Source organism: Fringilla coelebs, assembly GCF_963513975.1.
Source record: "Fringilla coelebs genome assembly, chromosome: 8".
Classification (NCBI taxonomy): domain Eukaryota; kingdom Metazoa; phylum Chordata; class Aves; order Passeriformes; family Fringillidae; genus Fringilla; species Fringilla coelebs.
This window is the reverse complement of record NC_140066.1, coordinates 8080845-8096104: the sequence shown is the minus strand read 5'-3', so window position 1 is coordinate 8096104 and position 15260 is coordinate 8080845. Positions and strand designations below refer to the sequence as shown.

Below are 15260 nucleotides of genomic sequence, written 5' to 3'. Positions count from 1 at the left end.
TGGCCAAGGGGAGGCACTCCTGAGGTGCAGTTGGCAGGGTCTGCTCCCATACCTGGCAGAAACATTGGTGGTGAAGGAGACACAGTCGTTGGAAAATGTCAGCGGCGTGGTGCCTGTGATATCCTCCCACTGCGCGGGCGAAGTGCCTCCTGTGCAAACACACACCAGGGAGATTTCCTCTCAAACATTAGGCACACAGACTGCAGAAAGAATATCTCCATCTCCACACACTTAAGGACAACCAAGACATTAATGTTCTCCAACAGCTGAGCTCCATGTTATCATGGAGCATCAACAATGCCACATGGCATCACACGTCACACAGCAAAATACAAAGATGTAAGCAAGTATACCTACAAGTCAACAGCTACCCTCCTCATATCAGCTAGGACAGAATTACTTCTGCAAGCTACTTTTACTGACAAGCACGTTTAATAACTGAGAATGAAATTCTTCATGACTGAAATTCCACAAGTGTTGGGAGAGTTCTTTTGCAATGGGACCAGATACACAGAGAACCAGTGGGAGCCTTGGAAATAACCTCAGCTGGCTTTGCTCTCAGATCAGGAGAGCTGATCTGAGCCCCAGTGGCCCAGCACACCAAGGTTCCCTTACTGGAATGCACGAGTAGTGAGACTGAGCACAGAGCTGCTGCCACAGAAACCTTCTCTAACCTGTAATGCTACATAGGAGTCGAAGGCTGGGAGTCGTGTCTCCTTTGTACCCGTTGGTTACTCCTTCTCCTGATGGAGGTGGCACAGGAATTGTCATGGTTATTGGTTTATGGAATTTCCTTCTTCTTGGCTCCACAGTGACAATGGGACTGAATGTTGCTTTGTTTCCAAGGATTTTTTTGACAATCTCTTCTGGAACTGGTTGAGCCTGTCAACATGAGGAACATACTTAGACTAGAGCTACAAACTGTCTATAGACACACAGAATTATTTTCTAAATGATAATTCTATTTTCTTTTTATTTTCTGCAGATTTTTTTCCCCCAGAAATCCTTCTCAAGGGTGATTATTAGTGAAATTCATCTTTAGTTCTTATTCAACATCTTACTTCTGATTTCCTAATCAATAAATGGTAGAGCTAAACTGTAAATCTCAGAAGGTTCCCTACAGTACTTGCTGAGAGTTTTTCAGAGCATGTCTGGTTTTGCTCTTAATTTGCAGTGATTAATGACATTACATACAATTTCAAAATGCAAAAACAGGCAGATTTTACACTTGAGAAGTGAGGACTAGACACTGTCTCCTGGAGGTGACAGACAATTCTTGCATCTCTACAAAACACAGATTCATGCTCTTGAGGAACACTGCACTCCAACTGACCTCTGTACTTAGTGCTTCCTGTGATTATTAGAAAGAAATACTTGTTTGTGTCAAAATCACAAAGAATGCATGAAGTTAGAAAAGATTTACAGGTAAATTTCACATTTTCTACAGTCAAAAGTGACAGACATGGTAATGGGAGTTTGCATCCATTTGCCTTTTTATTTTAATTTTTTTCAACTTTCAAGTCTGTTTTAATCAGGCTGACCCATGACTTGCTATTGCTCAAATTGCAGAGTGCACTGATATGCAGAGAACATGCAGTTACACTGCAGTCTCAGCAGTCACAACACTGCATACAGAGCTGCCATACTTCCCTCACACTGGAGAGCTCTGGGAAGGCAACTGCATAACCAGAACAGCAGAACTTCCATTTTCTCAAGAAAAATTAATCATCTTGAAATGTGGAATATGTTTTACAAAATGTTTCAGCATGAATTTCAAGCACTGCAATTCAAACCAGCATCTCTTTTGCATGAACCCATCAGACTTGTCATCCTATTAAGGGAACTTTAAGTGATAACTAACTGATCTCAAAGATGCCTCCTATTCCTCCTGAACATTTCTCAACTTTCTGTGCAGTTAGTTTAAGTAGAATTTAAGCTATATGCTCTTCCTGGATTTCACCCCTAGATGAAATCTTCCCAGATTTCACCCCTAGAAGTGCCACTGGTGAATGTCCTAAGACACAGCAGATGTACATGGGATGCTTTTGACCCAGTAACAGCTGGCAAACAGCTGCATGTGATCCCTACCAAACACATTCCTGTGGCAGAGGGCAGCTCAGTGACCCCATTTACAAGCTGCTGCTTTGCCACAGCAGACAGGGACTGCACAGTGGCTGTAGAGTTGCTGGAGCTGTGACGGCTCCAGGTCTTTGCTTTCCTCTCTCCATTCCTGGGATGCTAAGCAATGACCATGGAGGTGATCCAAGGGGAGCAAGGCTGTGCGACAGGGGGGAGGGCTGCATACCACCTGTGCCTGAGGAACACTGAGCGTTCCCAGGCAGACTTGTGCCAACTCAGAGCTCAGGTGTGAAGAAGCCCCTTGTCACAACCCACTGCTAAGGAGCAGTGTAAGCTCTTGGAAGCTCCGCAGCTTCCAGTCTCATGCATCCAGACAGGTGCACTGAGAGAAGCTGCACTAAAGCATCTTCACCTGGAGCCCCACGCGGATCCTCTTGGTCAGAGCGCCCTCGGGGAAGGCGGCCTGGACCCGTGGCACCGTGGTGCTGCTCAGCACGCCGCCCTCGGGCCCGATCTGGTTGCTCTCCTGCTTGATCCGGGAAACGACGGCAAAGTACTGGGGGAAATCCTTGGTGACGATCCTGCAGATCCGCTTCTTCTCCAGCTCCTCCGCGCTGTCCAGCTCTGCGGGCACAAGACAGGTCAAACCTTCAGGCAACCCCTGCCCAGGTTCATCCCACACACATCTGGGGCTTTGAATAAGCCTTAAAATGCCCAAGAAGGTTGGGAGGTTTATTATTCTTTATTTACTATAGCAGTAAAAAAAAAAGCCATTCAATGCTATTAATTATCAAGCTTTGTTTTTGCTGTGAACTTTTGTATAAATCTTGACAGTGAGGGCCAACAGCAACAGAAAAAGACTTGCTAGGACACCTAAGTAGTCAGGTGTAGAATCCTTTGAACCCTTCAGGGAAATCCCTAGGTGGGACAGTCTCTGCAGTAGCAGCTGACACAGAATGACAGGTTTGTGACATGGCATAGAAGTCCAAGGAGGGCTGAAGGAGATATTCAAGCTTCTTCCCTCTCTCATTTCTATCTGATCTTTCAGAGCATAGCTCCAATATTATTCCCAGCCTCTTTCCCCATATAGTTCTGACATAAAGAAAACCACAGGAGATGACAGTCAGTTCATGACCTATCTCCCTTCATGCCAGGTGTGCAATCCAGAGCTTGGCCACCTGAGGCACTTGAGACAGATGCCCAGATGCCCAGACTGGCATCTAAAAAATCCTGACCAGACACTGAGCTCTCCATGAAACTGTGGAAGCAACAGAGCTGTCTCCCAGCACCACCAGTGAACCAAGAACAAGCTTCCCTTCCCCATCAAGATTGCAGCCATTTGGTTATCTGTCCCAAAATAACTGCAGTGTGCCCCTCAGGTCCTAGAGAACCTTAGATTCCTCAGATACAACTGAAACAGAGTCAGGTTACCAACCATTAGCGCTCTCAGACACATTCCCAGTTTGTTTGATCACCAGGGCTCAGAAAGGTGCATAGAGTACCTATCCCTATCAATTAGTTTAGCACATGACATAGTTTCCCATATACGCACTGGGGAAAACTCTGATACAATGAAAATATGATGACTTTTGCAACTGTATGTGTGTGTATACATGTATAATTTGCATCGGTGTCCCAAATGCATTGGTGAAATCCCTGCCACATAAAAACCATATACAAATGGAAACAATTATATAACTGTCATGCATTTCTCCTTGTAAATTCTAGCACTTGGCCTTTTTACCTATTGTAATTGGATTTCATTGCAGCACTCCACAAATTTCAGCACTTATTTTCCTCCTTAAAAAGGGAATTTCTAAATAAAGTTTGTTCCCCAAAAGATGACATTTTTATCAGATCCAGCAAGAGAAAGCAGGAAGACCAGAAATAATACTAAGACAAAAGACACTTGTAAAATACTTTTTGTGACTGAGATATTTTCCTCCTCTAAACATGTAAGCTCAATTACAATTCCAAAAGAATTAGAATGTAAATTTGGTAAAATGTCAGTTTTCCATTTTAAAACATTCAGCAGATAGTTCGGATTAATCTCACAGTGTTGCTGTGGATCATATGTACCTACCCAAAGTGAATAATTTCTTATCATAATGTCAGCTTCCATTTACTTTGACTCAGAGATTGATATCTGAAGCCCTCTAATGAATTAGTCACTCTGCCTGCAGCCTCTGGAAGCAACGGCTTGTGCAGGAGACAAACTGAATTCCTAAACTTCCAGGCAGGTATCATCTTGACTGGTAAATCCTCATCATCTCCTGTTTGTTGCTAGAGAAAAAAACCTGTAAAATGCTCTCAGAGGTGAAGGATAATTAAAATTCTCCTGAAATGGAAAAACAGTGATTTGTACAAGAACATTTCAAAGTCCAGGCACCTTCCCTCAGAGGAGGGAAATGGGAAGAAAAGAGTGGCACAGCAACAGTCAGGCGTGGAGAGGAGTCGGACTATATATAGAGAGGTTATGTTTGGATAATAAATATGTAAGTTTCTATATGAAGTTGCCCTCTAACAGGGAAAAGAAAAAAAAAAGATGATGAGCAATCAAACCATCTCTATCTCTGCTCTGAGAAATGCAGTGTTAGCATGACAGAATTAATGAAACAGGGAAAACTAGTCCTGGGAGAGGTCACATTTCCCAAACACACCTCATGCATTTTACAGAGGGAGATATCATCATTACTATTTCCCTCAGCTGCTGACACTTCATTCCTGGCCAGAATGTTTCAATGATAAGCCTTGAAGCATTTTTTGGTTAGATGGTTGGGTTTTGGAGGGAAGGGGGTTTTAGCCACAGAGCAGTATGATGTGCACCTCATCAGGCAGATAGGGATAGCAAAGCATGGAGAGGCAAAACAGAAAGGTTAGTGGCAGAACTGGGAAGAATCTCCCAATGCCACTGTCTCCCAGGCTTGTGCTAACAGCCCAAGAAGTCTTGCAGCCACTCAGCTTTAGTGAGTCAAGAGAAAGGTGTCGTGAATATAATGTGTGCAGAAGTCTTCTCCTGCCACCCATGTGCGGGGTACACTTATCCTGCAATAGTTTGGTGCCTGATCTTCCAGAGGAGCGGTAGAGGAGAGAGGAGATGGACAGAGGGGAAGGAGGCAGGAAAAGAACATCACAGCGTGTGGTGCATGCTGCCACATTAACATTACGGCTCCAGGACTGGAGAAGAGAAACCCAGCCATGTCCTCCAAGGTCAAGAGGGACCTCACACAGGCTGTCTCAGGTCAAGGAAAGCAATCACACCAGTTCTCTCTGGTGAGAGGCAGTTGTGGATCAAGTTCATCCACATCTAATACCTTTCTTTTTTTACTTTCAGATAAGGTAACAGAGAGCAAGAATCTCCTGACTGGAAATAGAGCAAGACAAGTCACAGAACACCTGGCTGTTTCATGAGCTTTGAGGTGTCTTTGTGTGGATCTGGTTTCCCTTGCCAGAGCCTCAAAAGAATTTTGCTAGCACTGAAAAAGCAAATCTCACCTCACTGAACAGCTCTCTGAGTGGTGCAACCCTCCCTCAGTCCTGGCTGAAGCAGAGCTGACCTTGTCATGGTGCCCAGACCGCAGGGTGGGGTGAGCACAGGATCCCAGTTCTCCCCACACAGAGCTGTGCCCATTCAGGAATTGCTGCACTAAAAGCACAGCATGCAGGAGGCAGCTTCCACATGGAGAAAAATCCAGGAGGGGAGTGGAGGCAGGGAGAGAACATGGCAAGGGGCAAAGAGAAACGGAGGGCAGGAAGATGCTGGTAACCAGACCCACCCTCCCAGCCTCAGGGTTTCACACACACTACCAGACACTCCCAGCGCCACAAGGATGTCTCACCCTCAAATAAGGCAATGCCCTTTATGGCTATTTTTGTGTGCTCTTTTATCCATTCACAACATACAGTTTAACAGCACTATGTTTAAAAACTTTTCTTGGAAAGGTGGCAAAATCACTGCAGAGTGATTTATGGTGGTATTTTAAACTTCAAGTATAAACAAGGTCACACTCTGGTTTGATCTGTTGGTTCAGTTATGTAAAAACTCCTGCTTCCCATCTGAAACCACACTGTGCAGCTGCAAGCTTACTGCAGCCACAAGCATTTGCATTTCTTGGCTCACTCACTAGTTTGCAAATAACTTTTAAAAGATTAGCTACCCCGGTGTGTGCATTTGTGACCACAATTTGTCTACAGGTACCTCTAAAGGACGAAGGAATGTTAAAAGCAAACAGAAGTTATCTATAAAAGGAGCTTGTCTGAAAACATGATGTATTTACCAATTACAAGACAGAGAGCTTCTTCCTAAAAAAAAAATAAATTCCAAAAATACATATTTTTTATTTTATTAAAGTATAAATAAATATAATATGGCCAAGAGCTGTGAATTGCTACCCTTGTGTTTCGAGCCACACTCCTCCTACTCCTAAAAATGCCAAGTTCCCTGTATTTGCCTAAGTACAGCACCATCCTTAAAATAAAACCTATTTAAGCAGAAACCTGACTGCACCAAAAAAAACAGGCTCTTTACATCATGCTTCACTGTTCTCTCATGATAATATCCCAAAAGTTCTGCTGTTATTTAATGGTGCACCAGCCCTGGAGCAGTGCCTCCTGCCCAGGATGATCTGGGGTTTAGGACGAGGTTTCCCAGCAGATGGTGCTGCTCCCAGCGCAGAGCAGGCTTTTGGTTTGTGACTGAGGCAGGTCCTTGCTCTCATCCCTGCATGCAGAATTATTTTCTAAATGATAATTCTATTTTCTTTATATTTTCTGTAGAATATCTTTCCTCCCAGGAAACCTTCTCGAGGGTGATTATTAGTGAAGTTCATGGGTAGTTTTTATTCAATAACTTGCCCCTGATTTCCTAAATGCTAAAGTGTAGAGCTACACTATAAATCCCAGAAGGATCCCTGCAGTATTTGCTGAGAGTCTCTCAGAGCATGTTTGGTTTCGTTCTTAAGGGGGAGAGCAAAACAGGAACAACCAAACAGAGCAGCAAACTGCATCACTAAAGCTCGGCCTATTAAGGAGCTGCAATAAAGGTCTGATTGCCCTACTGCACTACAGGGTAGACTTGTGATCACAGCAGCTTTGACAGAGAAGCTGCTTTTAACAGAAAATGGGCACTCCTGCAGCACCTCCTGGCACTCAGAGATGATTATGCAGATGAGTTTTCTTGCAAAGACACACTAAATTTCTCTAAATGACTATGTGGCTGCTTTTTATTGAAATTAAAGCTTGCTTCTGCCTCCAGAGTTCATATCTGGAATAAAACTTCTTCCAAAGTTATGTCTTCTGAGATGCAAGATACTCCCCCTGAGCCAAGTCTGACTGTGGTATTTTGCAACAAAACACCAGAAGTTGAGATGAAAAAAAAGCCAACACACTCAAGTCTACAAATTTGTAATTTTTTGGTCATTGCTTGGAATACCTTTTACATTGCAAAGGTGTAATTTAACTAGAGTGGAATTTTGTCAAAGCCCTTGAACTATTTTGATGCATGGTTTAGTTTTTTTTTTAATTTTGCTTTCCTAGCTAGAGAAGGATTAAGCTAAAACTGAAGAAATAATCACTACAGTGAATGTGTCTACAGCATTTTTCTCCTTTTCCTCTCACAAATGCTTGCCTGGATTTCTAAAAGCCATTCGTGAGGTTTGGCTTTTAAGGTGTCAAATACTTTTGCTCTAACAGAATAATGTCCATCATACTTTGTGTGATTATTTGGCTGCACTTTTACCCACCAACCTCAAACAGCAGTTCCCCAGAAGAAAAGAGCCACCTGAAACCCTCAGTAGATCAGAAAGTTGTCCCGTGGCTCCAAATTGTGAAGCTTATTATTTTAGACTCTAAGTACTGAGGGCTTCATGCCCACCTCTCTCAAAGTGTTTTTATTTGCTGAACTCATCTCTCTAAATCATCAATTTATCCATATGTGATTTCTTCCAAATGTGTTGCAAGCTGCAGGAGTTCAGAAAAATATTTCTGTGCCCCGATTTCCTACCCCCAAATCAAACTAAGCTCAGTTTGAGAAGCACATGAAGCAAATAAGCAAGCTGCTGATCAGTGCTGACTACCTCACCCCTGTCAAGGCACCACTACTTCACCCAAATACCAAATCATCACTTCTGATCCCAAGCCAGTGTGCAGAGAAGGAGGGACAGTGGTGAGATTTTTCTTTTTCAGAGGCTGCAGCTGCTGCATTCAATCCTGCAGCAACCATAATTCCCCAAGCCATACTATCCTGGACCCTGTACATCTCTTGCCTGTTCCACTGCTTTTAGGTACCCTTCAGTGATGAGGTTTACTTTATTTTTCCAAACACACTGGCAAAACACTTGTAGTGTTTCTGCCCTCCTGTCTGGTTGGTTCTACTACATTTATTTTGAAACAAATAGCTACAATAGATCATCACGAAGCAAGCAGATCTTTGCCGTTGCTTTGTGTTTGTACAAGCTCAGGTACAAGCTCAGTTCAAATACTTCAAAGTGAAGCCTTTCCTACTGCCCCCATTCCCAGAAGATCAGGAAATTAGTAAAAATGCTGTATTTCAGAAGCCCAGGGAGACCCTCACAACAGCACAACTCCCCACCTTCCCAAGGCATGCCTTTTGCTGAGGCCCATCACACAAGGAGAGGCTGAAATCAAAGGCAGAGCTGCCCCACAGATACCTCCCAGAGCTGCCATCCACAGCCTCATCATTTCCTACACCTGCTTTTGCTGATAATGAAAGGATTTTCCTGCAGATTGTACCCACACTATGACTTTCTATAGGTTATCCAGGGAAAATCCTGTGGATAAACCCTTCCAGAAAACCAAAGTTCACACCACAAACTGTTTCATTCACACTCAGAAGCAAAGACCTTGAGCAATGGTTTATCAGCATGAGGACTGAAAAATGCTTGCTAGGAAAAGAAAGCAGGGGTGCCAAGGGATCACTGCAGCCCCACAGCCTGGCTTTGCCCGTGATTTGTCTTCAGGGACCATCTGTGACAGCATCTTCTGATGGATTTGTACACCTGGGTCCCCTCATCTTGGGGACTCTCACACCAACAGCAATGCTCAAGCAAAAAAAGGGAGCCAGACTTCCCAGATGGGCATCAGGAAGGCAGGTTGTGTACTTGAGGGAGGCAATCTCTAACAAGACCATTTGAAATAAGAATGCTCTAGGGGCCAGCTCTGTGTCCGTGGGAAGGCCCCATAGAGCTGCTATTTACACTTCATTGTTGGTTTGCAATGACCTTCCTGTGGCCCTGTCTGAGCAGCACAGACACTGTGTGCCTCCAGCTGGGTGTTATTCTCAAATTCATGCTGGAAAGCAACTGTGCAAACTCTGCTTAAGCTTGGCAAGACTTCAGACCAAAATTCACCACTCATTTCAGGATATCTCCAGGCCACTGCAGAACAGTTTCTCCTTATGCCCTTTCCATCAGTTTAATATGGAACACACACTGTATTCCCTGAAGTCAGACATCTCCTGCACTGTTTTAGTTTAGTTTGCTTTAGTCAGCCCATGTTAGCAAGCCTTCACAAAGGCAAGGCTAAAGCTTTGAGAAAATATTTACCTTCATCCATGCCATTAAGTATTTCAGTTAAGTCTTCGTGTTTGCTGTCATACTGGTGCTCCTTCCACGTTTCACCATTCTCACTCCGGAGTACAATCAGCTCTCGTTCTTTGCCTCGCATTGATCCAAAATGTGGGATTTCCACTATGACAGGGCTAGGGAAGAAGGAACCATGTTATTTTTAACCCTATATTTCCTCATTGCCCTCAATTTCCTATGGGTCCTTAAGAAAACTACAGTCATTTTTAATAGTAAACACTGTTACGGTAAAAATGCTTTTAAAATTGTCAAAGCTGCACAATCCTTTATCATTTAAACTATGTTAATGGATAAATCAAAAGTACTAATATATAGCTTGTTTTTAGTGCAAATCTTTTGAAATATCTGCCTCCATGAAAAAAAATAATGACAACTTTTAGTAAGGAGAGTCCTCCTTGCTTATTTATCCCAGGGTGTAGGTGATCCAACCTGCCTCCAGCACACACAGCACTGCTGACTTTTAACTGGCATTAGCCAGTTAGTCAAAGTTAGGATTTGGCTCAGAGAGTTTGAAGGGACAAAGTCAGTTCAGAAGCAGTCTGTCTGACCCAGTGCATGCAACAGCCACTGACTGTAACAGGAACCATGCATTTATGCAGATTTTGAACTTCAAACTAAGTCCCATAGTTTTCAAAGCTCTCCCTGGCTCTCTGTTGATGCAGCTCCTGTGAAATAAGAGACTGTTTTTCTTTAGCTTCACTTTCTGGTTCTCATGCCCAGTATCACAGCTGCAACCTCTGCACAGCAAACATCACAGGGGAATTGTTAGATCCTTTCAGAATGGGCTCCTCTGGGTTGAACAACATCACAACCACATTTATATTAGTTACTGTCAAACATTTTGGGGGGAAGGAAAGGGAATGAGAAGGTGGTTAATAATACACCTATGTCACCAGACAATGTATCTTCAACAGAGGACTGCAAGTGCATTACTGAACAGTTTGTATGAACAACCAACAGAAACCACCATTCACTTCATGTGCCATTCCTCAACAAAACAGACACTGTTGCCAAACACTTCACAGGCAGGATATGCATTTTTAAGTATGCTAAGACAAACCGACTGAAATCACACAGTAAGTGAACATTTATGGATTATGCAGCTTTAAGACATTTAAATAGACAGTATCATCATTTTCCTACAGAGGTTGTAAAGGCTTTAACTGCTTTGTAACAACTTGGTTAAAAGCAGTGTCACATGATGGGAGAAGGGTGCAGCATTTCTGTGGTACTGTATATCTGCCAGGTGTTGGGTGCATTAACCAATCCATCACTTCAGCATGAAATCACAACAGCCATCATGGGGAAAAAACAAACTAGCTTGAGGCCCAGTTTGCACATTAAATTCCCAGGGAGAAGAGTTAGTCTTTTTTTTCCCCATGAAAATAATAAAGGAAGTTTAATTAATATATATTTTAGATGCTTTTAGGAACACACAGTCTATTTTTAAAGTCTCAAGTCCTTTAACAAAAAAATAGGAATGTAGCTGCTCTCTCCCATTGTGCACAGCAAGAAAATACCAAAAATTCAAATACATTGCTTAAGATATTTACTCTCTATTTCAAAAAGAGTATAAGCTGAAAACTAAGGCTGTAGTACAATCTTTGCAGGCTAATATTTCAGATACTGTCTCTGTAAATATTTAGAAACTACACAATTTTGTGCATGACATTTAACAAGAATACTCAGTGAGAAGGTATTGAACAGGTTTGGAACACCAAACACTCACCAATATTTTGAAAACCTAATGCAATAAATTTCACAATGTGGTTTGAAAACAACAGTCAGAAACGTACGGAAACATCCTTACATGTTTAGACTATACACAGCAGTCCCTTTGGGTAGCATACTTGGCTTTGTAAATTTATTGTAACAAGCTGCCTCTTGCAGGTTGCAAAGATTAGTATTTCTCCAATTGATTCTTGCTGAATCAATTAATTCACTTAATAATATTTTTTTCTGAATAATCTTTCATAAGTAATGGACTTCATGTGATCACATTTTACAAATGCTCCTCCCAAAACAGTGTCACTTGAGGCCTGTAAATACCTTCTCTACCACAGGGTTGAACTTAAAGGACTGCCACTGTGTATTAAAATGTATTTAATGCAGTAGAAACACTTCAAATTTAAAAAATTACAAAAGCACAGAAGTTATGAAAGCAGAATGCTGGCAGTGAATTTTACATGCCTATAAGCACAAGGTAGTAGCAGAGCTATATTAAATCAAGCCACTATGATTTTCTTTCAGTGACATAGATCAACTGAAAGTTTTAGGAAACTTAAAGAAAATAATGGGATTAACAAAAAATTGGAAACAAAAGAAAAACTGTAGACATTCTGTATCTTTTCCGTACATATCCTACCCAATAAATTTTGTTCCTTGTGGACCAAGCTGCAGGATTCGGCTAACCATGCTCTCACCCTCATTTAGAGGGGGAGGACTTTTAGGAAGATGCAGTTTACTGAATAACATCCATGCAGCAGGAAGAGAAACGAGAAGGGGAAATTAGGAACAAGCTGTCATTCCCGACAGAACCAGCAGTTTATACCAGGGTGCCACTCACGGTAATGAACAAAATTTATAATTAGGAAAAAAAAAGGCCACATCATAGTGGATTGTTTTCCCTACTGTAAGCTTTAAAAACAGTCACTTCCTAGCACTGGTACTACTTGTACAACCACTCCACAGCAGGTGCTCCACTGTCACTCCAAGTGATTTTGCTCCACAAGACGGAGACAGGCAGCTCCCAGCAACTCCAGAGGGAGCCGTGCACACGTTGGGAACAGAGCTCAGTATCTGGGTCCCTGTGGATGTCTCCAGACAATTCTTTGTGATAGTGCTGTTCCTCTACATACTCTACAAGCAAGAAGGTCAAAACCTGCTCTGGGTTTTCAGTGTGTGACTCCTCCTGATTTCCAAGGCAGGGTTGCATGAGTAAATGGGGGTGGGACCTGGCCTTCCCATGGCTTTCCTTACCTTCACCTCCATCCTGCAGTCATCAAAGACGCAAAACTCCTTAAAATGCAAGGCTTCTTTACAGAAGGAATGGCAGGTTGGCATTTTTTAATGTTTTAAGTTAAGCAGCCTGTGCTACCTGCTCAGATGAGGTAGAGTCAACGTTTAACTACTTAGATCCACAGGATAAAGGGAACGAAAGGCGTGACATGAGCACGAACAATAAAACTCGCAGAACAACTCACCCTAAAAACTGTGCCCCTGCTGGCCCCATCTCTACAAGCCGACTTGCCAATCCTTCTCCTTCAACCATGGGTGGTGGGCTGGCCAGTTTGTGCCTCTTGACCAGGCGGCAGGTGATGCGCGTGGGCGCCGTGCACTTCCGCGGCGGGATGATGATCCGCATGCCATGGTGCCGACTGCCCCTCATGGAGCCCCCGCGGGCATCCACCATGAAACTAACCAAGAAACTGCACAAAAAAAAAGGAAACACTTCAGTGAAAGCCGTCTCGAAACAAGCAGAAGATCAGCAAAAAGTCAGCAGCCACAGATTTCAAAACATTAGGAAAGTCATCCCGATCCCAGCTAAACTAAAAAGAACACGAAGATCCTTTTAAAACTTGTACTTGCATGTTAACTATTGGTTATCAAAAGCAGGAATTGCTAAAGCTCTAGCAACATCATGGTGAAATGACTATGTTCTACTGGGCAATTTGGATTAAAAGGGTACACAAGAAGTGTATTAGTAGTGGTTTGTTAGAATTTTAAAACATCCCTTTGTTGCTGTTAGCTCTACTGTCCATAAATGAGAGCAATTAGCCTCACATGCATAAAGCAACAAGACAGTGTAGAAAAAGGACAATCAAAAGTGCTTATTATTTTAGGAACCTCAGTCTTTAAAACCCTCCCACTGTCTCATTTGCAAATGCTCTTGATGGCTGCCAGAGCAAGTGCCAGCACCATGGGTGAGAGTCCAGGCTACCAAGGGCTGCCACTGATGGGGAAGATAAGTGATGACTACCAAATACATAACTTCCTTTAGGCTGTTGGCTCCCTGAAGGAAATCATGCCATTACTTCTTTTTGAAGATTAGATTCATTAGCAAAAATAAGAGACATTAAAGAAAAATCGCACTTGCTAGTGTCATTCCAATGCATAATTTTCCATTTTTTCATAAGGGGGTAAGAAATTATATTTGTAAATGATGAGTGGTATATTTTTTAAATAAATTCCTTTCTATTAGCATGGGAATAATTGAAATTAACAATTCATATGAGAATAGCTTCAGGCAGAAGATGCAATAACAGGCTGGGACACAAGTTACCAGCTCAGTCTTGAAGCCAGTACAGATTTTGTTTCTTCCTTCTGTATGACAGACCCTGACATAGCTAACACATCTGTCATGTGGCTTCACTATTTTCCAGGCTGTTGCCAAAACTTCCAGCTTTTAAAAACTAAACCTTCACATGACTAACAGGTGAACCCATTCAATTTACTGGCTCCTGACAGCCAAGTGAACTAAGAGTGTCAGCCACTAATCCAGGGGATTGTGATGGCTCTTGAAAAAAAGCCCCCAAGTGCTCTGAAGTGTGACTGGGAATTTGTGAACACAGTTCCATTTGCTCTGAGACCAGGAGGATATCAACAGCAGCAGCTGAGGCACTGGCCAGGCCTGCAAACAAACTGTATTCAGAAGTCTGGCCAACATGGGTGGGAAAAATCTGCACAAAAGCAGGAGAGAAATCAACATTTGGCATTTAGTGGTCTGCAGGAGAGACATGAGTAGGGACAGAAGCTAGAAATATTGGAAGTATGATGGAAATGTTGTCCAGCTGAATTCCAGATCAAGAAGTTGCTACACTGCCTTTCTTCAAATTAAAATCCATCAGTAATGATGGGGAGGTAAAACTGCTCTCTGAGATGACCCTAGCCCAAATTAACAATTTCTCATGGGCCAGACACTTTACAAAACTGAGGCATGATATTTCACAGTAGTTCTCATACAGAAAAACTGTATCCACATTCCATTCTTCTCTCCTAGATAAATGCACTGCACACTCCAACAAATCCAAATGTTGCCACTAGGGTATCCCAGCTCCTCACAAGAGGAATTGTTTCAGCAGGACAGGATCTTTGGCTAACCAAACACTTTCCATAAACATTAGACCTGTGTCAGAACCAGTATGCTTGATCTTTAAATTATATACTCTAGAAGTGATTACAATCGTAGTATTTATGGATGCTTAGCTGGCCTTTTAAAAACGTGCACGGTTTCTGTCTGCAGAGGAGCTGGGGCCCTTTCAGACTGGAAGTTTGTAGGGTGCAGGGATGCCTGGCTGGAGCATCCCCAGGGCTGAAGCTGCAGCAGCTCCAGGAAGGCACAGCTGGTCAGAGCACCATGGCAGAGCCTCCTGGGGAGCCTGGCAAGGCTGGGCTTGGCCTGATGGCTCAGCACAAAGCAATGTTTTGGAGAGCTGCCTATCATGTACACAGTTACTGGCTTGTTAAGCCACCTCAGAATTAATAATAAAAAGGAGGCTTTCATCTAATGCAAAAATGCCAAAACTTACACTCAAATAAGATGCTGTCTTCTTTACCCAAACTATTTAAATGATGGAAAGT

General features: G+C 42.8%; 1 protein-coding gene across 1 annotated transcript in view; it reads right to left on the bottom strand.

Annotated features, from left to right (window-relative positions):
* The window catches only part of ANK3 (ankyrin 3), a gene marked incomplete at its 5' end in the record, with an annotated part of 192118 nt that overhangs the window by 43029 nt on the left and 133829 nt on the right, over positions 1–15260 (bottom strand). Inside the window, 5 exons of the mRNA XM_084210661.1 lie at positions 53–149; positions 675–882; positions 2492–2703; positions 9642–9796; positions 12884–13108. Of these exons, the coding sequence (XP_084066787.1) occupies positions 53–149; positions 675–882; positions 2492–2703; positions 9642–9796; positions 12884–13108 (897 nt within the window). The remainder of the gene's footprint in view (positions 1–52; positions 150–674; positions 883–2491; positions 2704–9641; positions 9797–12883; positions 13109–15260) is intronic.